General features: G+C 46.7%; 1 protein-coding gene across 2 annotated transcripts in view; it reads right to left on the bottom strand.

Moving 5' to 3' along the window:
* The window catches only part of Adamts17 (ADAM metallopeptidase with thrombospondin type 1 motif, 17), a gene marked incomplete in the record, with an annotated part of 306761 nt that overhangs the window by 254426 nt on the left and 27688 nt on the right, over positions 1–24647 (bottom strand). For both annotated transcript variants that reach the window (XM_013512523.1, XM_013512522.1), the window contains 1 exon segment: positions 4909–5081. In XM_013512523.1, the coding sequence (XP_013367977.1) occupies positions 4909–5081 (173 nt within the window).

Consider the following 24647-nt stretch of genomic DNA (forward strand, 5'->3'; position numbering starts at 1 on the left):
GAGATGCTGTGAAAACCGTGAATACTCGAGATCAAATTCTCATGGCTCACGAAGCAATGTGAGCATGCAGTAGGGGCAGGGGCTGGATGAGCTTCTCGCCGGGTCCCACCTTAGAGGTCAAGGTGGCACACGTGCAAGCTGGGACTCTGCCTGCAAAGATCCAAGTGGCAAGGTGGGAAGGGTGCCGGGCCATCAGCACCGAGGACACCATTTTCCACAGCTTAGAGAGAAATGTATTGGAATGAAGGAGGCCACCAATTCCAGCAGGTTTCCTTGTATATCTAGGGGGATGAAGGACCAAAGCCACTTCAGGCCTGCAGCTCCACAAACACTCCCAGAGGGAGGCAGAGGGCTCGCAGGCTCCTGCTCCTACACATAGCTCCTGGGTGGTGTCTAACACAGGGCTCCCCGCCCCACCGCAATCCCTTCCCTTCCTGCTGGCTTAGGAGTCATCTCATTTCCACACAGAATCTCTTTCCTAAAACAGCCAGAGGCAAGACAGAAATCCTCTAATTTCCTAAACCGGATTTGAGGGATAGAAGAAGGGAGACATTGGCGGAGGTGGAGGCTGGTCTTGTCCATAGCAAGGTGTCACATCTGAAGGCTACTTGTCTTTCAATGCACTGGACAGCAACTCTCCATAGCAGGAGAGAGAAGGGTCATATGGAAAGGTGCCAGCCGTGAGGATGGGTCCCCAGGCTCTGCTTTCATTTGTTTTTGCCTCACTCACACCAGGAATCCCAAGTACAGACAGCTAAAGGGCTAAGCATCATCACCCCATAGCAGGATCACCCCTGTTGGAAGGAGGTGACCTTTGGAAACTTCCAACCCAGATCTGACACAGCAGACCCCAGACCTGCCCTCGGCAGTAGGATCCTGATGCTTACGTGGATTAGCATAAGCAGCTGAAGAGGAGTGAAGGGCATTAAATGAAAAGCAAGGAACGGACCCTTTTTGTCCCTCCTGTCCTTCGGTCCTTGCAGCCTGTGTGGGGTGGGCGGTGGGGCCTGTTTCCATGTATAATGCCCATCCCCGGCCCTTCCCTGCCTGTGGGGGAAACAGCTGTCCCTGCGCAGATGATAAGGCCTGAAAGCAACTATCAAAGCAGAGGCTCTGCCTTATTACTACTGTAGCTGATGTAATGAATGTTTATTCCTTGCGCTTGTACCTTGGATAATTAAAAAATAAATAAATAAGAGGGAATCATCCGCAGATGAAAGAGCCTGCTGCAGAGCCAGGCCCCAGCAGCCGTCCTCACCAGCTTCCTCCAGGCAGACTTCAGCACAGCAGCCCATCATTACCCAGCCGCCAAAGGAGACCTGGGTCTGTGCAAACAAAAGGCACAGAAGCCATTCTTATAAGCCAGGGCGAGATGCCATTAAAAGTGAGCAAAATCAATTCCTCTGCAGGCTATGTACCCAAAAGAACTGAAAACAAGGATCCAAAGAGATATTTATACACCCACGTTCACAGCAGCATTACTCAGAATAACTGTCTCAGTCTGTTTCCTGTTGCTATACCTGAATACCACGCGGTGGGTAATGAATAGAGGTTTATTAGTTCATGCTTTTGGAGGCATGGAAGTCTCAGAACACGGTGCTGGCACCTGCCTGGCTTCTCATGAGGGCTGCACCCTTCCATGGCAGCAGGCATCACACCGTGAGACAGAAGAGCATGCGAGCTCAGATCGCTCCTCCTCTTCTTATAAAAAGCATGACTGCCCTCATGGGGGCCCATCCTCATGACTTAATCTAATTCTAATCATCTCCCCACCTTCCAAATGCCATTAGCACATGCAATTTTCAGACTACATTTCCAATACATGAATTCTGAGAAAAATTCAAGCAAACCATCAGCCAAAGGTAGGAACAACCCAAGTACGAGCCCCATGGATGAGTGGACAAACAGTATGACACTTGTACACGCAAGGAACATTATTCAGCCACAAAAAGGAAGGAGATTCCGACACAGGTTCTAGCATAGATGAACCTTGAGGACTTTATGGTACGTGACATTAAGCCAGTCATGGAAAGGCAAATACTGCGTGATTCCTCTGATGAGGAGGAACCCAGAGTAGTCAAACTCACAGAGATAGAAAGAGGGATGGGGGTTGTTTCACAGGGCCAAGTGTGCAAGATGGACACGTTCTGGAGGTGGACAGAGACTTACGACAACATGAACATACAGAATTGGACACTTACAAATAGCCTTGATGGGAACTTTATAATATGTGTACTTTGCCACCAAAAAAAAAGAAGAAATTGGAAAGAAAAACATTTTGATGGAACTCCCAGAGGCGATGCTGCCCTCCACTGCATACACAGAGGCCTTCTAGCTCGAAAGAGGCCTCCAGCAGAGCGTCCCAGGGCCTCTGTCACCAGTTGGTTTTACAGAAGGGCCCATCACCTGACTCAACACATGGGCTCAACAAGCAACTCAACACAGAGACTGTTCTCAAAGCATCGCTAAAACAACTTCTGCTTTAGAGCACAGCATGTCTGAGGGAAGTGGACAAGGCAGATGGAGCCTCCTCCAGATCAAGAAGCCAGCCTGACACAACGGAACAGAGGACCCAAGACATCCTCTCAACCAGCAGGGCCACCGTGGAGCTCCCCAGGAGTGTGGTCAGCAAGATCTACTTCCGTGTGGCCAGTAAGAGAGAGGCTTGGTCCAGTGCTCACAACCCTGCCAGTGACTTCATGTGACCCTGGTGATGTCCCCAAACCTCTTGGTTCTTGGGAAACAAGCCGTGGGGTCCCAGTCCGAGTGTACTTTGTGCAGCCCACTGTGTGCCACCTGGCCTTCCCGCCACACAACCCCAGCTACGTGATGACCAGGGCTGGGATTCCAGGAGGAAAGGAACGTCAGGGGTCCATCCAGGTGTGTGTACCCCACACAAAGATGCACTCCGACAGCCCCAGAGGGCCCTCAGCAATACCCGGGCAAAGAGCCACCTGCAGGCTTTGTCTACCCACAACGCTATGCTATTATCTTCTCCCTTCCTCCCACATGACGGCCTCGAGCACCCCAACGCCCCTCCCGAAGGCTTCAGGTCACAGCCGACTCCCTTCCCCGCACTCAGCTCCCAGCACCCAGAGCTTTGTCACTGTTGCCAAAACCTGCAAAAGCTCAGGTGAACCTGCTCCCTCCTCCACTCACTCCCATCATAACAGGACCTGTCACTTGTGCCAGGCACACACACTCGTGTGGCAGGAGCTCAGCGACTGACTTACAGGCGAAGCCAGGCTGACCACACTCATGGCTTCCCGTCCCCTTTCCTCCACAAAGTCCCCAGACCCAACTCCATCCTGTGAGGTTCTCTCCCTCCCCTTGCACCAAAGATCACCTGCAACTGCTCTTCCTACTTCTTCATTTCAATTCACTTTTTTTCCCCATCAACTATCCGCCCTCAGCAATCCCGAAGGCTACTCTACCAGGGACCTGACCAACCCAGCACCTGGCACTGCTAACCGGCCCATCCTGCACCTGCAAGCCTTTCGCAGAGACAACCTCCCCCCACGTGGAGGAGGGAGCCCGCAGCCCTCGGCCTGATGCTCCACAGGCTGTCTCTGGCCACCTTCTCCACTCACACAGATGCTCCCGCGGAAAACGCTGGCCATGTCCACAGCTCGCACTACCAGCTCCGAGCTGAAAAGCCCCACTTCCTCTTTCCAGTGAAGTCTGCCATCCCGATCGCTCACCTAGAGTTCAGCTTGCTAGGATGGAAATCTTCCCCAAGACCGCAAACACTCCGCTCCTCCTTTGCTCAGTCAGTACCTCCAGCATCCACCCAGGCTCCCAGCTTCAAGTCCCCACATCTGCCTCTTCCTCCTGTTCGTCCAACCCCCTCCACATCCTGCCATGTACCTGTTTCCGCTTCCTCCCAGCACCTCCCCCATGCCCACTCCTGCCTCTTATTTCAGACCTTCTTCCGTACCCACACATTCCCGACGTTTCCACTCACTGCTTCCCACTCCAGTCCACCCTGTGCACAGCAACTCAGGGACTTCCTTCAATCATGGATCTAGATATATCATTCCGCTCCCCTGAGAGGGTCCTGCTGCTCCTTGGAATAAGCCCCACGCCTCAGGATGACTTACCCATCCTCCCCCCAACCCTGTCCACATACGCACCCACACCCTTAAGGATCCTCCACTCTGTGCACCCTATTCATGCCATCTACCTTCTCCTAATGGAGCTGCTAAACTCTCAGGCCTCACATTTGCTGCACCCACTCTGTGACTCCCCACCCACACCCCCAACCTATCCAGCACCTACTCCCTCTCTAAACAAGGTCTGCTCTTTCACGACACCTCCATGTTACCAGATGATCACCAGCCAGCTCCTTACCTGGACCCCAGTGGTCCCTGCATGTGTTTCTATGGTAACATGATGCTTTGTTTAGCCCAGGCTGGCTTCGAACTTGCAACAATCCTACCTCAGCCTCCCGAGTGCTGGGATTACAGGCGTGCGCCACACGCCCAGCGGTTCCCTCAAATTGATAAATAGTTTCCCAGCTTCCCACAGGCTCTCAGGCACATAAGAAACTCTTTTCCATTAAAGCTGGATTCTGATTCCTCCTGCTAGACTGTTGATTGCTTAGAGCCCAGACCTGGGACTACCTCAACTCTGACCACCCCTTGGCATGAGGCTCATGCAGAGCAAAGGTCTTATGAAGCGTTCTGGTCATGAGTGCTCGGGTCACCATCACCAGGCGATCTGGCACTTAACCACCTCAGGGTGCGCAGCCTGCTGAACACACTGATGCCCACTGCTCCACCGCCCCAGATGCCCAGGTTCACAATGCCACACACGCCGTCCCCCAGCCAGCTGTTGCTGTGTCTGACAGGAGGCTGTGGCGCCTGCTTCCAGAGCATCCCTGGAGAAGAACACAGGACCCACACTCACCATATTCATGACAGTGAGGATGAACCTCTGCGCAGCCTCTGCCCCATGGTACTGCACCATGTTGGCGTCCGCCACCACCAGGGTCTCCACCGTGTGCTCGCTGGTGAGCCGGATGGCGTTCCTCCGCTCCCGCCACACCCGGGACGGCCTGGCCTTTCTGGGCGTCTTCTTCTCTAGAAAACAATGGAGACACTTGTGTAGTCTTTGGCCTACTCATCCCCAAAACTGTACACACGAAGTCCGTCTGTGGAGGCTCCCCGAGCACAGGCTGCCCCTCGTCTCCATGCCCATGGACCTCTATGGTCACATGGGTGAGCCTGAGGCCACCAGCCAGGGTGGCAGAAGGGAAAGAGCTGGGGAACCTGGACATCAAAAGGGGCTCACACCCAAGGAGGGAAGGGGGCCAAAGATGACTGAAGTGAAAGCTGTCCCTTCAGGGCGAGGGGACAGTCCCACACTGTGAGCAGGGGAACAGGAAGCCTGGACCCCAGGCGTGGGATCTGAGAGCTCCTTGGACCAAGAGGACAGAAACAGGGTACGGCACTGGAAGGCGCAACCCCTGCTGATGACCGAAGCCAGGACATGTGCTGGGAGGTAGTACTCAGTCATGGGCGAGGGGCCGGGGTCCTTGTCCTATACTTCCAGGCTCTTATACAGAAAGAGCTGCATTTTTAGAATGGCCTTAAAGCCACTGTTGAAAATTTTTTTGAAAATTTAAATACAAACTAAGAAAAATAAATAAAACCACAATTTAAAAACTCATACATATTCAAACTATGATGCAAGTTCACTCCTTCCTTACCACAGGGAAGGCTTGTCAGTAAATGCGTGGAAATCCTCTGTTGACTTTTCAGATAAACTATTTCCCTATAAGATCTTATTCTGACAAAGCGGCGTTGGCATTGATTAAAGAGCCCAAGTCTAAGCAGGGGACCCTTAATGGTGCATATGTGTAATCCCAGCTACTCAGGTGGCTGAGGCAGGAGGATCGCACGTTTGGAGCCAGCCTGAGCAAGTTGATGAGATTGTCTCTAAGTAAAAATTTAAAAGCGCTGGGGATGTAGTTCAGTGATGGGATGCCCCAGGGTTTGGTCCCCACTTAGAAAAGAAAAAAGCGAACCCTGCCTCTGACTGTTCAAAGCTGCCGAGTGAAGACTGGCGTGTCTCTCAGCTACAAGACAGGCTGGGATGCATGGAATGTACTCTCAGAATCCAAATGTGAATAGGAAGCAGCTCTTTAATGTGGGAGTTATTATTTCCATTCTAGCGTAACCTACATGGATAAAACTCTGCTCCACTGTACACACAATAAGACAGACCACAGACTATGACATAATCTGAGACATGTACTGTACTTTACAGACAAGAATGTGCTGCTCCATGTAACTTATAATTATGAAAAAAGTAGAAAACAACTGAAATATTTAGCCACTGACTAAGCCAACAATGGATGAAATAAAAAGGTAGAAAGCCATTAAAAGCACATCTGTGAACATACACTGATCCAGGTAAACAGATCTAAATCCATATATTCAGTCAGAGCCCAACTGTGCAGAAACACAGCATGCACAAGTATTTTCAGACTCCAAAGATAAGAATAAACTGAGGAAGAATTAAAGTGTTAACAGTGGGTAATGTATGATCTTCATTTTCCTTTTTCTGTGTATTTTCAAAATGTATATAATGACAGAGCAGTAATTTATTTAAAGAAATATCAGTGAGTTTGAGAAAAATGCAGAAGTCACTTTCAAAATATCAGCCATAAAACAGAAGCAAAACATGCCTGAGGACGAGGAGCAAAGCACACCACCCTATTGATCCGAGCAGCGCAGAACGGAAAGGTGAATGTGGATGTCTTGCCAGGTACAGCTCCCACCCAGCCCTCTGCACTCCAGCGTTGGAACGAGAAGGGGAAGGCCGGGTCTAAGGCAGAACGGAGGAGGCACTGCCTGTGCACATGGCAGAAGAGAAGAGGCCTGCGCTGGAACCTACCAACCTCCGTCCACGCTCACCAACTCAGTTATCCGCGGATACAAGGAAAGGAGAAGAGGAAGCAAGGTCCAAATTTAGTCTCTGTGTGCTTGGGTCTGGCCAACCACCCCGCCTGGAATTTGTCAAGAGCCTCCTCATTTCCATTTGAAAGTCACAGCTGTGATGCTCCCCAAGCAAGGGCTTTGCCATCCGCCCGCGGGACCAGCTAACTCCCTTGACTTGTCCAACTGTATTTTGGCATCTGCTGCCTAACCTCGCTCCATCCTCCCCTCCCTACCCTGGTGACCACCACTCCACAAAACCCTGGACTTGGGGGCTGGAGACAGGAGACCGTGGACCTGCATTCCCTTCTCACAAGGGTGTCCATCTTGGGGTGGGGGACAGGAACAAGGACGCAGAGAGTGGAGTGGAAGGAACCTTGCTCTTCCTTCCCTCTCCACTTGCTGTCATCAAACCCTCCACCGATGTGTCTCATGGCCACCATGATCCACAGCCACTCCTGCCCTGTAGAGAGACCACCACATGCATTTGTATCTTTAACTCCCTATGCTACAGAAACATACCCTAATAATCTCAGAAACGCAGCGTTCACAGACTATACGCACCCTGGAAAGAGAAAACCACCAACCTCAAGGTCACACAAGCACCGTGTTCGAGCTCCCTGAGCGCAGGCAGGCACGTGTGTGGCCGCGCGGTTCTCATCACTGCTTCCAGCCACTGTGGGAGCAAGACGGGTGGTGGCCTTCACCCCCCTTGAGGACACACCACTTCACGCCAGCCATGAGCCCTCTGTGACTGTCACAGACACCTGGGGCCATTCCTGGAGCCGAGCCCTGCAGTCTCTTCGGCCAGCAGCATATGCTGGAGTGGGTACTGACTTGGGAGATCATAAAAACCTGGCTTTCTTTTTTTTTCCATTTATTTTCCCTTTGCTTCAATTCTCCATTAAAATAGACAATTTTATATCTGTTTTACGTAAGACACCCCACAGCCTTTTGGAACAAAATAAGGAAGAGAAAAAGACAAGGCAGACATAAAGGGCCTTTTTAATGTACTTGTAGAACATTCAAATTATGATTTATTCTAAAACCCTGGGGACTGTTGAAGATGCTTAAAAAAACACACAAATGGTCACTGTAGTTACCAACTTTGCTTTTGGCAAACTAAAAATTTCAATTATGAATTTTCAAACTCTATATGGAAAAATACACCTTACTATAAAAACAGAACAGTATCAGGCAGGGAGTGTAGTTCAGTGGGAGAGCACTTGTCTAGCGTGCCCAAGTCCCTGGGTTCCATCCTCAGCAACTAAAACAAAAGCAAACAAAAAAAGGGTATTTAGGTATTTCCTAGGGAAAAATCACATAGATCACCAGATATTTGGTGTGAAACTCCTCCCTGAATTCCTCTACTTCCTGCTACATAAGATCCTCATGTCTCTGGGCTCCCTAATGCCATACCCAGCGATGTTCTTGAGGTACCTTTTGTTGTACAAGCAAATTAGAGGGCAGGGAAGACAAAGTGAAGAAAATAAAGGCAAGAGTCTAAGGACACTGAGTGTCTTGGGGGCAAGCACAGAATGCTTCAGGCCAAGACACTGAAGACCAATGCTACCCACAGGAGCTAGGTACCTGGGTTCAATATGCTGACAGAATTAAAGGGAAGATGAACACGGAACTTGAAGTCAATTACAGATATTTCCCACATCAGCACTCCAAGGCCAGGTGTAAAACATGTCTTCGCTGTGGGCACACAAAGGAACAGACCAGCACAGCCCAGCACTTCTGAGGAAGGCTCCAGCCACACGAACCATAGGTTTTCCCCAGCTTTTCTGTGGGCAGGGCAAGGAGGATCCCATCAGCACCCTAGGCCCCATTGCAGCATGCTGCAAAGAACTCCCCCTCGGGAAGAGGGAGGCCACCTGTTCCTCCTGCTCACCTTACAGCACAGACTTGGGGTGGAACTGACCAAGGTACACCAGCTCCAGGAGATGGAATGTTGCACGGGCAGCATGGGGTCACAGAGCAAGAAAAGACCCTGAGAACTCTCATGGGTTACCTCTTCCCACAGATTTAAGGCACCTCATATCAAATTACAGAGGAAATAAAATCAGACAGAAAGAGAAATGAAAAAGCAAAGCAAATCCATATATATCAAAAAAGGGTCAATCCATTTCAGTATGGTGATAAAAATCAGCATAAGCCAGGCACCGTGGTACATGCCTGCAATCCCAGCACTCTGGGAGAGTCTAAGGCAGGAGGACTGCAAATTCAGGCCCAGCTGGGAAACTTAGAATTTTAACAAGACTCTGACTCAAAATAAAAGAAGGGCTGGGGATGTAGGTCAGGGCAAAGGCCCTGAGTTCAATTCCCAGTACCAGGGGAGACCTGTGGCCACACACAGAGCAGAGTCCCAGCTGTACCCTGGGGCTACCCATCAGCATACTAGGCAGGAAGGGGTCTGCTAGACCCTCTGCCCAGGCCCCTAACTAACCTGGCTGACTGCACTCCTACCACCGTCTGTTCTGCCTTCGACTCTGGTTCTGCGTTTCCAGAAACCAGAAGGGAAAGGTAACCACACCAGATGGCTGGTGTTGTGGGTCTCTTCCAGTGGAAGGAAGGCTCCCACGCCCCCTCAAGGAAGAAGTGTTTTCCTAACACTAACTTCTAAAATAAAAATACCAAGACAGACTCCACCACAGCACCTAGCGCTGCGCGGTAGACAATAGAATACTGAGCTGAATCAACTCTTCAAAACTCTTTGAAATTCCTCATTCAAAATAGGATTTTTAGTGAACTTAACAAATGTCCTGCAGTGGAAGTCTCACAAGTTGCTTCCTCCCCTTGAGGCGGCGGCAGCCAAACCAGTGTCAGGCGTGCAGTGATGACATCTGACACAGTCCTTCGGAATCTGCCCTTGACCTCCAGGCCTTCCTCACCTGTAAAGCCCAAGGGTAACTAGTCCATCCCAGGTTGGGGAGTACCTCAAAGACCTCGCTCAGCCTTAACCCAGGGTCAGATACCTAAGTCCAAATCATGCTGCTAGCGTTGTTTCCATCAATATCATGATGTGAACTATTAGGAACTTTTATTACTTTTTATTTATTATTTTATTATTAGGAACTTCTACCCTGTGAACTTGTTCCGTGAACTATGAGGGTCAAAATACTAACTTGAAAATTTTGCATGGCTCAGAGACCAACAGCAAGGCTGGATGCTTTTATGCACCTTAAGGGGCTGATTTGTCACATTATCCATGGCCAGAACCTCTGGTCTAGACAGTCGCCAACCAACTTGTTGGCTTCCATATGTCCCACTGGACAGTGGCCATAAAAGAATTTCTGTAAGGCTACCCACAATCACACAGAATAAATTGGGATTAATATAAAAGTAACAGTTTCCAAAGGGGCAGAAGAGTGGCTTATAACTCCTGCTCAGTATCCCATCCTGATGTTCATTCAGTGGGGTGGGAGGATGAGGGGGATTTAATCACCAGAAACACAAAAGAACATAAAACATAACTGCACATGAAATCAGCTAAACCATGTGTTATGGTTTGTGTCTGCGTGTCCCTCCAAAGCCTCATGCAGTCATGGGGCAGGCTTTTAGAGTTTGATTGGTTATGGGTGTGAGAGCTGCACCCGCCCTGGGGTGGATAGTTTGCATATGTAAGGGAGAGAAAAGAGGCTGCTTGCGGCCATTCCTGGCTTTTGTGTTGTTGCTTTGCTGTGTTCTGCCGCCCTGAGCTATAGCCCTCTGCCATGTGCCACTCTGCCTTGTAACTTGCCAAGTACGGCCTGAAACCTCCACAAACTGTAAGCGAAATAAACCTTTCCTTCCTTAATTTTGGGCGTCAGGTATTTTGTCCCAGCAACGACAGAAAAGTAACCAAGACACCATGAAACATCAGTGGATTTTCATGTAGGTAGGAAAAATGAAAATCAAATGTTTTTCAGCAAAATGGAAAACAGTATGTGTCTTCCTCTTTGGGGGAAGGGTAACTCCTGCCACAGCCAGGCTTTTGGTATAACGACCCTTGAACCCTCCCAACTAGCCACTCCAGCCCTTGTTCAGAGTAGCAAAGCCATCACTGCTCCCGAAAGGAGAACGCGTATGGTTTCTCTGGCACATCTAATCACCCCATTGTCTTCTACCACTGACTTTCTAAAATAAGAATCAGAGATGTGTAGTTAAAAGCATCTTCAGTTTGGGAATCTGGAGCCCTGAGTGTTCAGTCAGGCCTCACCTTAACACCCTTAAAAGTGCCACTTAAAGCACAGGTCTCTGAGTACTAGTTATTTGCCTGTTTTCTCTCTCCTCCCAGTTCTATGCTCCATCCTTGGATGCTGGTGTTGGGGGGTGGGGGGCGTGCAAACTACATTTCCCAGAATTCTCTCTGCTGGCTTCCTGTTCAGCTCTGCCCACTGAGGGGGCTAGAGGCAGGCTGGAAGGTGGGCAGCAGGAGGAAGGGTGCTCCTTGGTTTTCAGTTTAGTGGATCAACTCTTCCCATGGTGCTAGACAACCTCCAGCTCATGGTGTAAACCAGCCCCTCTCAGAAGTATAGCTGTGGACCCTAGCTTGATGTCTTGGTATCCCCACAAAAGTCTGAGGCCCAGCCCCCATCCTAGAAATTCATCTGTTCCCTTTAACTTTCCCAGGGCTAGGGTAACAGCCATTCCTCAGCTTTCCTCAGCTTTTCGTTGGCTCATTCAGACATTGTTCAATCCCAAGTCCCTGCATTAACTTCCTCTGTAAGAAATACCTAGCGTGGCTCCAGTTTTCCCAGCCAGATACAAACTCATATAGACTAAAGTGAAGAACAGTCCATCTTTTAACCTCCTTTCTATAGTTCATTCAAGCTTCAAGGATTCTTCCAAGTTCTGGAGCTAAGGATTGATTTTTGTTTTTTAATCACAGAAATGTTGGTATATTGTATGTGCATTTCAACATAGCAGAACACTGCCACAGACAGGGATGATGACCCATATTCTGGGTTACCATTTAACAGAAACCAATCAGTAGGGTGGCTACAATGGAAACCCAACCCAAGTGCTAAGGTATGCCACTGATTTCTTGACAACCTGTCATGGCCACATCCCAGGAGCCAGGGCAATGCCCTACAGATTTAGTGTCGATGTGGGAGAAGTACCAGAAGAAGAAAGGAGAAGCCATACAGGGCTCTGGTAGCAAGTTTCCAGGTGTAGTTTTAAAGTACACACGTACACACACACACACACACACACACACACACACACAAACATGGTGTTTTCCAACAAAATTCTCAGGTCCAAGAAAACAACTTTCTGACCATTTTTTTCTTTAACCAGAGCAAAGGGTCTGTTTATAGAAAAACCACCTTTTTGATTGGAAACAATAAGTCCAAATGTGCTGCTGGGTTCCCAGCCAGGTGAGGTTTCCAGCAGCTGCATAAATCCAACATCCTTGAGAAATAATGGCCTTCTCTTTTGTTTTCTTTCCAAAAAAAAAAAAAAAAGTTTTGCTTTCCAAGTATGAATTCTCTAAATACCTTCTCCCAAGGCCAAGTCATTTTTATAAAAGGTTCCTTTTTCTTGCAAATTTTTTACAAAGAAAGGTGGAAAATAAAAGAATTTGTGTGTGTGTGTGGTTAAGATTCCAAACGACTTTGAAGCCCAAAAGCGGACCCTACCCTAGGCAAGAGCTGTGACCCACATCTGCACCCTGGAAGACGGCAAGGTCATGGGGAGGCAAGCTGGCCCAGAGAGACCTTTCCACTCATGGTGACAGCCATGGAGATGCGAGACAGCCAGGATCCACTGTCTGTAGGATAGACTCAAGATATTCAGTCAACAAATATTCAGAGAATGTAAAGACAGAGCCCAGTTTACATTGGAGATGTATTAGCCATCTTTGCATTACTACAATGAAATATCTGAGGCACCTAACTTTAGAAAGCAAAAAGGTTTATTTAGTCACAGTTTTGGAGCTTCAAAAGCATAAGAGCTTCACTGGCTCAGTTCTGGTGGGGTGGCAGATGGGACATCTGAGAGCAAAGCAGGGAGAGGCTGGGTGAAGGCCCCACAAGCCCTTTAGAAGACAGACTCCGACTGATTTAAAGACCTCGCACTTGGCCCACTGTCAAGGGCTCCACCATCCCCCAACAGCACAACTGTGACCAAGCCTTCAATTAAAACAGACCTGAGACGCTGCTGACACAATTAAGCAATGTCCAAACCATAGCAGGGGAGTCCCAAAGAGGCTGCCCAAGGAAGCAACGCACAGGCCAAGACAGAAGGATGAGCTGACCAGGTGGACAGGGGAGAGATGCTAGGTGTCATCCAGGCAGTGGGGACAGCACGTACAAGGGCCTCGGAGGGAGAAGGGAGTGGGGCATGCTACCTAGGGCTTGCATTCCAAAGGCATCACTCTGGCTGCTGTAGATTCCTGAGGTGCGGGACACCAGATAGACCACCACCACCAGCACTGCAATAGCCCAAGTGACGGGAGGGCATCTGGACAAGCAGGGCAACTGCAGGTAGAAAGAAACAGCTTCAGGAGGGACTCACAGGTGGAAGGAACTAAAAACACCAGGACTGCTAGGGTGAACAAGAAGGGCTGTGAAGGGTGACTCTTGGTTTGTGGCTCCTTCATTGCTTGATGAATGATGAGGCTGGTCACAGAGTCAAGCACACCAGTCAGGTGAAGAAAAGCACTTAGGCCTTGGCCTGGGGAAGTTTCAGGTGCTCTTGAAGTACCCAAGTGGACATATAAGGCTGGCTGCCTGCTTTGCGTGCAGACTTGGTGCTCAAGGGCAAAGGCAAGACCGGAAGCAGGCACTCAAGAATCATCAGTCACCCCCAGCCCTAATCCTTCAGGGATGTGAAAAGCACATGGTTGGATACATAGAAGAGTGAGCCTGTGAGAGACAGAGAGAGACAGAGAGAGAGACAAAGAGGCCCAAGGGGCAGAGGTAAGTAGAGCATCCTGGCACAGGATGCCAGGGAAGATGAAGTCTCAGGAGGGAAGGCCACTCAGTACCTCCACAGCAGCAGAGGGGCAGAAAAGAAGACTGGGTTAGCCCAAAGTGAGGCCACTGGAGGTCTCAGCAGGAGCACCTGGAGAGGACAGGGACTAAAATCGGATCCGAGAGGGTGGATCACATATTTAAGAGGTGCGGAGAGGGTGCAAACTCTGGAGAGCTCTGGGAAAGGGAGACAAGGGAATGGCACTAGAAGGAGGCAGAGCGAATGAAGAGTTCTCCGAGAGGGAAAACACGGGCTGGATGAGGAAACCAGGCCCACAGGGGACTGCTACCCTCACTCACGACCTGCAGTTGCATTCGCAGATGGCAGCCCCTAGACATCCAACTAGGAAGAACAAAGCTCCTGCTACCAGTTGGGGAAAGACAACAGTTGCTCATGCAGCATGCCCTGTGCTGAGCGCTGCACGCAGGGGAAAGAGACAGTGAGGAGAAACTCAATGATCCTATAAACACACCCCAGGTAGAAGACGCACTGGGAACACACATCTGAGAAATGGCCCTGACCCCCTAGGAAAAGCTGGCTTCCAGTGGAGGAAGGAAGAGAACAGCCAGGCATGACACAATGGTACATGCCTGTAATCCCAGTACTCTGGGAGGCAGAGGCAGGAGGATCAAAATTTCAGGTCCAGCCTGGGAAACTCAGTGATTTAGCAAGACCTTGTCTCAAAAAATTTTTTAAATTTTGATAGTGGGGATTGAGTTCAGGACCTTTACACTAAGCTACATTCCCAGCTCTCTTTTGAGACAGGGTCTCCTTAAATTGCCCTGGCTAGGATGGAACTTGCAATCTTCCTGACTCAGCAGCCTAGGGTGCTGGGATGACAGGCATGCCCCACCCAGCTTGGCTCAAAATGAAAAAAATTTTGAAAGGGCTTAGGGTACAGCTCAGGGTCATAGTCCAGGGTTTGACCCCCAAAGCCAAACACACACGCACGTATGAAGAAGGGAGCTGCGGCATGCTCACTGCACTGGGAAAGAGCAAAGCTGCATGGTGGGAAGGGACGGTGGGAGGAGAACGGACACCCAAGTTAGTATCATTTTGGAAGAGACACTGAGATTCTCAATAGAAGGCTTCAGCCTGGCCGGCCGAGGGTACCAAGAATAAGGCAAGACGGCGTGTTTTCTGGTTAATTTTACACCAATCTTAAACCTTACTCTCTACCTCTAATAAATATTAAATGCACTTATAAAAGAAACTATTATTTTGCTAAGGCTGCCATAAAGAACCACAGGCTGGCAGTGTAAGCCACAGACATTTATTTTCTCACAGTTCGGGAGGGTAGCTGCCCAAGGTCAGGCGTTGGCCCCGGTGGCTCCTTCTGCTCTAGGCCTTTGCTCCTCGTGTGCCCCACCAAGGAGCCGTGTTCTCCCTGTGTCTCTTGTGGTGTGTGCGTGACTAGGTCCAAACTTCTGGCTGCTCGGAGGACACCAGTCAGATGAAGGCCCACCCTTGTGACCTCATTTTAGCCTGACAACTTCTAGAAAAATTCTAACTGCAAATACAGTTACATTCCCAGGCTCTGGGAATTAGGGCTTCCGCATGTAAATTTGGCGGACACAGGTAAACACACAACAGATCATCTGTCTCTTGTCCTGGAGAAGCCTGGCAGGGCAGTTCACCTCGGCATGCCTGGGCGTTGCAGGGCCGCGAACCACCGGGTCAGCACCAGGTGGCGCGTCACGGGAGCAGCCCTCATCTCAGCCCCACTCAGGTACATTTGGCAAACGGGAAAAAAACAAACAGCAGTGCATGGAATTATCACGTGCTTTCACCACCACTTTGCAGCGTGGGCTGCTGCTCAAAGATTACACTAGCCAACCAGGGCTTGACAGTTTTATCTTCTAAATTGATGGAAGAGGAAAAAAAAAAAAGAACATTCTGCGAACACACAGCTTGGGGGAAGAAATTAATTAACGTGTTCATGTTTCAACCAGAGCAAGGCAGGACAAACAAAAGTCTGAAAAAAAAAATCTTCCTGTTCTCTGCACCTGGAATCCCCTGTCGGGATCCTGGGTATTGTTTCTTTGGACAGATGGTCTTTCATCCTTGACAAGGAAGTAGAAGCAGCTTCAGACAGCTCAGAAATTCCTCCACCCTTACAAAGAGGCCAGGAACTCAAACTCCTCAACTTCACCACTTTAACACTAAACCAAAGCCAAAGGCTCTCATCCCCAGGCCCCAGAGCACTGCGTGCCCTATGGAGGCCAGCTGGGGTGGGTGGCCGGTTGGTCCCTCCCCAAGCGGCTGGTGTCAGAGGAAGGGAAGGCCCCTTCTTGCCTTTGACCTCCGACAGTGAGGAGAGCCCACAGTAGATATTCAGTCATTGTTTCTTAATAAAATAATGAGAAGATGAAGTACATGAATAAACAAACAAAAGAATGAAAGGATCTTTCAGTCCCCTTTTCAGAGGCTCAGGAGAAAACACATCCGTGGCTTTGTAAGGCTCTTGGAGGTCAGGGGTTCTTCCAGCTATGTCAAATACCACAGTATGGCTGGAGGTGTTTCCAATCTGGTGTCTCTGACTCTTCTGAGGGGTTCTGGAGTTTTTCACAGGCGCTCCTGTCCCCCAGGATACGGGGAGAGGGCGGAAGTAACTGACTGACAGGGCTCAGGCTGGGGAGAGAAGTCAGAAGCCTCCTCTGTGGGCCCAGACCCAGCTCTAGAATGTGATTCTTTCCCGAAGGAACCTGCTTCCCAAACGCCAAGGACCCTCAGTGGCAAAAGGACCTTCTAGGGAGGCCCTATCACCCAAGTATGGCTGTGCACCTTCTGGTGCCATGGCAACTCTGACCTCCGGGTTCCCACTCCCAGCCTTCGCGCACTGCACTGGGTTACAGGAGGAGCACTGCTCCTCCACAGCCAGGCCAGCCATTTCTCAAATGCTTGCCTTCCCAGCAGCCGTGACGGCCTGCAGCCATGCAGGGGAGCAAGCCAGCCGAGCAGTGGAGAGGAAGCCCATGCTAGGCAACTCATAGCTTCACAGAGCCTCTCCCTTCCGATTTGCTGGGGGCTCCCTGTGCTGCCCTGTGGATTCCTCTAAACTCCATCTAGGAAGCTACCACCTTATTACACTCCTTCACAAATTCAGACATGGCCCCTGTCCCAGACCCTGGCCTTTGGACCTGTGCTCTTTTCCCTAACAGTCACCTAATTCAAACTTGACTTCCACAAAGAGGCCTCCCCTGAATCCTTTAATCCACATCACCATAGCACACTTTTAATGGTTTAATGTTACCTCGTCACTATATGGGAAGACCAAGGAGAAAAGTGACTACAGCTCTCTACCTGGAGCCTAGTACCTGGAAGTTGTTCGGCAACAGTGTAAAACTGTGCGAATGAAAGAGCAAAGAGAAACATAGTAGACTTTCGTAGCACTATATTAAGTACTTTCCCAGCTTTATCTCCTTTTATATTTGATGTGTAAATCTTTGCCTGTGCTTTTACATTAACTTTCTTGATGTCACTTATGGGTCTTTTATCTTTCCACTGAGAATTTTAATGTCTTTATATTATAAAAATTTACAGTGTTCGATCTCCATGTTTTAAATTCCTTCTGTTTTTTTTCTCCTGTGTTAGTTATATCACATTAGGTATACCATCTCCAATAACTGGGTAGGAAATTCTAATAGTAAATTATCTTCACAATCATAAAATGCATGCATGAGTTAATCTATTTAGCATTCCGATTACTAATGCCAAGAACAAAGTAGAGCTTTGATTTTTCCTTTTGTACAAAGAAGAACTTAAAATCTTTTTTCCTCCCAAATCATCATCCACTTCTATTATAAATACAGCTTATATTTATAATAAATATATTTTTATAAATATTTTGTAAACTTGATATGCAAATGACTATTAAAGCATTATACTGTGTTTTACATCTTCCTTTCAAAAACAAAAAACAAGCCGAGAGTGGTGGCACATGCCTGTCTTCCCAGCACTCAGGAGGCTGAGGCAGGAGGACTGCCATGATTTCAAGGTCAGCCTGAACTACATAGTGAGTTCAAGGTCAGCCTGAAGTACATAGTGAAGCATTGTCTCAAAAAAAAAAAACTTCCCTTAATTTTCATAAAGTTTTATTTATGCATTCACCCACTTAAAGTATACAATTCAATGATTCTTAGAATATTCATAGACTTATCCACCCATGAACACAATTGTACAACAATTTCATCACCCAAAAAGAAAAACCATACTTATTAGCAATTACTCCTCTTTTTCCTCTGCCCTCTGCCACTCTATAGGATATCTACTTCCTGTCTCCATAAATTACCTATTCCAGCCATTTCAGGCAAACATATAATTAGCAATCTTTGAGGCTGGCTTCTTTCACTCATCATGTTTTCAAGGTTTGTCCATAATGCAGCACCTATTAGCACTTCCTTCCATTGTGTGACTGTACACAAGTTAATGGACGTTAGAGTTGTTTCCACTTTTTGGCTATTGTCAACAATGCAGCTCTGGACATTCAGAGACGGGCTTGAGATAGACAAGTGCTTCATTTCCTTCCCTTGGGTACAAATTAGGAGTGGAACTATTAGATCACATAGTAACTCAGTGCTAAAACTTTCAGGAACTGCCACACTATTTTCCAAAGCAGTTCTATCATTTTATAGTCCCAGCAGCAACATATGAGGGTTCTGATTACTCTAAATCCCTACCAATACTCATTCTTGTCCATCTTGCTATTATAACAATTCAAGTGGGTATGGTGTCTCACTGTAATTTTAATTTGTATTTCCCTGATGGCCAACGATGTTAAGTTTCTTTCCCTGTGCTTACTGACCCTGTGTTCATCTCCTTTGGAGAACTGTCAATTTGAGTTTTTGCTCAATTTTTAAATTGAGCAAAAAATTTAATTTTCTTTTTATTACTGAGTTATAGGACTTCTTTATATGTCCTACACATGGGTCTCTTACCAAATACATGATTTGGAGAAATTTTCTCTCATTGTGTGTTATCTTTTCACTTTATTATATCCCTGGAAGCACAAGATTTTTAAATTATGACCATTTCTACTTTCTTTGGTTGCTATGCTTTTGATATCATATCTAAGAAGCTACTATGTACTCCAAGGTCACAAATATTTATACAGACTGTACGTTTTTATCTAAGAGTGTGATGGTTTCAGCTCTTAACTTTAGGTCTTTGATCTTCCCATAATCTCTAAGTTTTTGCATTCCATTTGGATTACACTGGCATCATTAGGCCTACCTCTATGCTAAGCCAATTTTAATCATCAATATCAGTGCTTTATATCATGGCTTCCCTGTTGCTTCAGCTACAAATCAACTGCGGCTCTGTCTCACAGCAATCCTTCTTGGGTACGGAGCCTCTAACTAACTCTTCTGTAACTAAGAGCACCTGCCAGTTGCCATCACATCTGACAATAACTTGCGTGAGTGTCAAATTCTTAGGGCAGAGCCATTTCTCCTCTCAACACTGTCCTCTTGTCTCTGTCGTCTTTCTGGGACTTGGTATCACAGACAACTCTGAGGCCTGAGTTCTGTTTCTTTTGAGTAACCTGTTTTGCCTGCTTGAATGCTACTATGTGTTTTTCTCTTTAATCTTATAATGCACCAATTTTGCCAGAATAAATGTGACTGTGGGTCTATGTATATTAATTCTGATCGGAACACAGTGAGTCTTTTATCCTGGAAACTGAGATTTTTTTTTTTAAGCAGACCTTCCAGAGAGTCTTCATTCATTATAAATCTTGAATCAATGTGTCTATTCTACTTTAGGGCGAGGGTTCCTACTCCAAAGATTCTGAAATTAGATTCCTATTCTCTGCAAACCATGTCTACCCCATTCTGTCTCCCCAGCCTCCTTCCTCTGGCCTCCTGAGAAAGTCTCACATACATACTCTCCGCAGCGTTAGTTCAGGTAGACAATGTCATGTCTGCTCTTAGAGCCGCTTTTGTGGATCTACATTTACCTGCAGCAAACTTTCATAAAAATCTTGTAAAGCTCATTTTGCCTGGCTTCCTCGTATTTCAAGCTGTTTTTAGATCTGACTGCAGCCCGTACAACTTTTCATTCTGTGGTACCCCAATCTTCTTACGTCCCATTAAGCTTGCCAGGTTCCTATCATTTATCTGATCCCTAAAATAAATCCTTTCAAAGGCACGTTCCTTTGCTGCATATCCTGGGTGGTCCCTTGCCCCTGGGCTAAGGTATCTGCACTGAGTCCTCAAGTGGGTTTGCTCTATTTACTAGATTCCACTGAGAAGAAGCCCAGGGTGCCGACACGGGGTGAGGTATGGACACCAGCCTCCTCGGATTGACCTCCTGATGTCCCATCACAGATCTGCTGCCGGAGGGCAGACATACCCAGCGTCTCCCAGGCATTGGCCTAGTCAGCCCTGCCAGGCTCTCAAGGGAGCGCTCACTTCCCCCAGGGGCTGGAGCTGTACATCCTGAATTGATGGGACACTGAAGCTCGATCCATAGATCTTTTCTACCCAAAATACCAGCAGCACGCCTGCTACCAGGCTTCTCAGCACCCAACCCAGGCAATGGCTAATGCCAAACCAAGGGGGTGCTGGCCACTGCCTCAAGTGCTATCAATCCCTAGAATCTCAGAGCCAAGGAGAAGAAAGTAGAGGTGAGCAACAATTTCTTCCGCCATCCTTCAGAAAGGCAGGATTCTACCGCTATGAAAAGGCAACTGACTGCCCTCATCAATCCAGACCTATTTTCTTGTATAGTAAGCAAAATGTCCATTTTCTTCAATTTTCTATATGTTTGCGATTCTCAATATTCCGTGGGTTTCAGGGGGAAGGATGACTTGCTAGTTGCCAGGAAACAACCTAGAGGTCAATTAATAGGTCAATTGATAAACTGAGTTGCCCATGAGATGGAACACTACTGAGCAATGAAAAGGAACAGAACACTGAGACACACAACAATGTAGATGAATCCAAAAACAGGGCTAACGGTTAACAGAAGTGGGGAAAACTAAAAGTTTTTTCTCTAAGCTCTGAAATAAGACAAAATGCCCATATTTACCACTTTCATTCAACACAGTACTGGAAATCCTAGATAGAACAATCAGGCAAGAGAAAGACATGGCATCCAAACAGGAAAAGAAAAAATTGTCACTGTTGAATTGTCACTGGTTGCAGAGGGCACGATCTTATGGAGAGAAGAATTTGAACATTCCACCAAAAAACTATTAAAGCTAATAGTTAAATTCAATAAAGTTGCAGGATATAAAATTAACATAAAAATCAGTAGCTCTTTATACAATAGTGAATTACATGAACTGGGAATCAAGAAAGCAACTTCATTTACAGTAGCTAACAACAATAACAAAAATAAAAATAAGAATATATGTAATCAAAGACACAAAAGAGCTCTATTAAAAAAACTACAAACATGCATGAAAGAAATTGAAGAAGACACCAAATAAAGGAAAGATATCCCACGATCATGAATTGAAAGAATTAATGTTATTAAAATGTATATATTCCTCAAAGCAATCTATAGATTTGATGCAATTTCTACAAGATTAACAATAACATTCTTCACAGAAAAAAAGACAAAACTAAAATTTGTATAGAATCACACACACACACACACACACACACACACACACACCAACCCTGAATAGAGAAAGCCATCTTGACCAAATAGGACATAGGAAGAGGCATTAATTACAGTATTACATGACTTCAAAATATACTACAAAGCTGTAATAATCAAAATAGCATGGTATTGGTATAAAACAGACACAGCCAGTGGAACAGAATACTGACCACAGAAGTAAACCCATACATCCACTGCCAACTGATTTCTAACAAAGAAACACGCATTGAAGAGAGGACAATCTTTTCAATAAATGGTGTTGAGAAAATCAGATATCCATATGCAGAACGATGATGAAATAAATTAGACCCCTTTCTCTCAGCTGCAAAAGTCAACACAAAACAGATTAAAGACTTAAATGTCAGACCTGAAATGAAACTATGAAACTACTAGAAGAAAGCATAGGGGAAATGTTTCAGGGCACTGAAATGAACAAAGATTTTTTTTACAAGACCCCAAAACACAAGAAATAAAAGGAAAAACAGACAAATGGGATTACATTAAACCTAAAAACTTCTGGTCAGGAAGTGAAATAATCAAAAGGGTGAAGGGAGAATTTTTAAATGTATCATAGACCTAAATAGATATTTCCCAAAAGAACACATACAAATGGCAAACAGGTCTATCAAAAATGCCTAACATCAGGGTTGGGGACTAGCTCAGTGGAAGCACACTGGGGTAGCATGTATGACTCCCTAGGTTCAATCCCCAACACACAAACACACACAGGCATGCATGCATGTGTGCACACACACAAATAGCCTCAACACCACTAAGCATCACAGTAATGCAAATCAAAAACACAATAAGCTATCACTTCACCCCAGTAAGAATGACTATTATGGAAAAAAAAAATAAAGATAGGAAACAGCAGTGAGGATGTAGAGAGAAAGGAACCCATGAATACTCTCAGTGGGAATACAAAGCCATTATAGAAAACAGTATGGGGGATCCTCAAGAAATTAAAAATATAACTATCATATGATTCAGTAATCCCACTCCTGGATATATATCCAAAGAAAATAACATCAGTTTATCAAAGAGCTGCCTGCACTCCCATGTCATTACAGCACTATTCATAATAGTGAAGATAAGGAAACACCCTGTCTATCAACTGATGAATGGAAAAAGAAAATGCAATAAATCCGTATGGATTGGATACTAAATGTGCCCCAAAGGCCCATAAAGGGCTTGGTCTATAGCTTGTTGTTTTTGGCAAGGGGTGGAATCTTTAGGAGGTGGAGCCTAGCAGAGGAAGTTAGGTCCCTGAGGGCATGTATTTGAAGTGGATATTGGCACTCTGTCCCTTCCTCTCTTTTTCTTACAGCTACATGACATATGCATCTTTGTTCACCATGTGCTCCCAGCCATGATGCTCTGCCTCGCCACATGCCCAAAAGCAATGGAACCAACAGACCATGGACAAAAACCTCTAAAACTGTGAACCATAAAAAAATTTTTCCTCCTTTAATTTATCTCATGTATTTTGTCACAGTAATGGAAAACTAACACACATATACACCATGGACAACTATTCAGCCATAAAAAGAATGAAATCCTGACATTTGCCATGACAATGATAAATGGAGATCACTATGTTAAGTGAAGTATGTCCAACACAAAAGTCAGGTACATGTTTTCGCTCATAAGTGAAACATACAAAAGTTGACTCCATAGAAGTTGAGAGTAGAATGGTGGTTGCCTGAGGTTGGAGAGAAAAAGAAAGAAGCAGGGGTAGGGAAAAGTTGATCAGTGGTACTTAGTACCACTCAGTGGTACTAAGTTAGAGACAGACAGGAGTAAGATGTCCTGGTATGACATAATATAGTAGGATGACTGTAAAAAATAATACTATACTGTATACAGTACTTCAAAAAGCTAGAAGAAGGGAATTAGAATGTTTTCACCATGAGAAAATGACCAGTGCTCAAGGAGATAGATATGTTTACCCTGACTTGAGCACCACTCAATGTATTCATATATTGAAATACTACATGGTAGCCCATTAATATGCAAAAGTGTTTTATATATCATTTTTAAATAAATGTAAATTTAAAGGAGACAACAAGATATGACTATACGACTCTTTATATAAAACTTTCACAAATGCAATCCACTTAGTGGTGGAAATCAGATCAGCAGCTCCTGCTGAGGGAGAATACAGGGCCCACAGGAGAGGCCTGCAGGAGCATAAGCAGACTCCTGGGGGTGATGGAGACTGTGCTCATTATTTTGATGGTGGTGACAGTTTCACTGGTATATTCGGACAAATTCATCAAATATGTCCCATTCATTGAATGTTAATTTTATCTCCATAAAGCTATAATCAGTTGACTGGTTAAAAATACTCAATGTGACTATGCCACATCTCAGACACAAAGGCCTAGTCTAGGGTTCCCACACACAGCTGGTGGACTCCAGCTTCTAAAGCAGGCTAAACGTCCCACTTTTGGTGGTGGCAATGGGTTTATCCTCTTGTCATCTCTGATCCCTTTGCACAACGCAATGGGATACTCCTTGTTAGAAGTGGCACCTACCCAAAATTATAGAGGGCTGTGGTGGTTTTAAATAAGGTCCCACCTAGCACTCAGGAGGCTGAGGCAGGAGGACCATTACGAGTTCAAGACCAGCCTGGGCTACAAAGTGAGCTCAAGGCCAGCCTGAACTGCACAGTGAGTCCCTGTCTCAAAAAGACAAAAAAAAAAAAAAAAAAAGGTTCCCAAATTCTTTGACATGGAGCAGCAGGGTCTATCTCCCTTGCCCTCGAACTTGGGTGGCTTGTGACTGCTTCAGCCAGTTAAGCACAGCAGAAGAAATCCTCTGGAGGGTCAGAGGCTGTTCCTGCTTGCTGCACCTCTTGCACACGGAGCCCTGAGTAGCCATGGAAGTCTGCTAACCACCATGTTGTGCAGAGCAGAGCCATACAGGCCATGCCTAGATGCTCCCGCTGGAGGTTCTAGCCTTCAAGCCCTCCACACTCAGTGCCAAACACATGAATGAAGGTATTTCCAGATCACTCCAGCTCCCAGACTTTAAGACTTCCCCACACACCAGAGAGCTATCTCCACTGTGCCTGAATCACTGGCCCACAGAATTGGACATCACATTAAAAGAGCAGCTCCAAGCCTCTAAACA

The sequence above is a fragment of the Chinchilla lanigera genome, unplaced genomic scaffold (assembly GCF_000276665.1).
Source record: "Chinchilla lanigera isolate Chin_1 unplaced genomic scaffold, ChiLan1.0 scaffold00015, whole genome shotgun sequence".
Taxonomy (NCBI): Eukaryota; Metazoa; Chordata; class Mammalia; order Rodentia; family Chinchillidae; genus Chinchilla; species Chinchilla lanigera.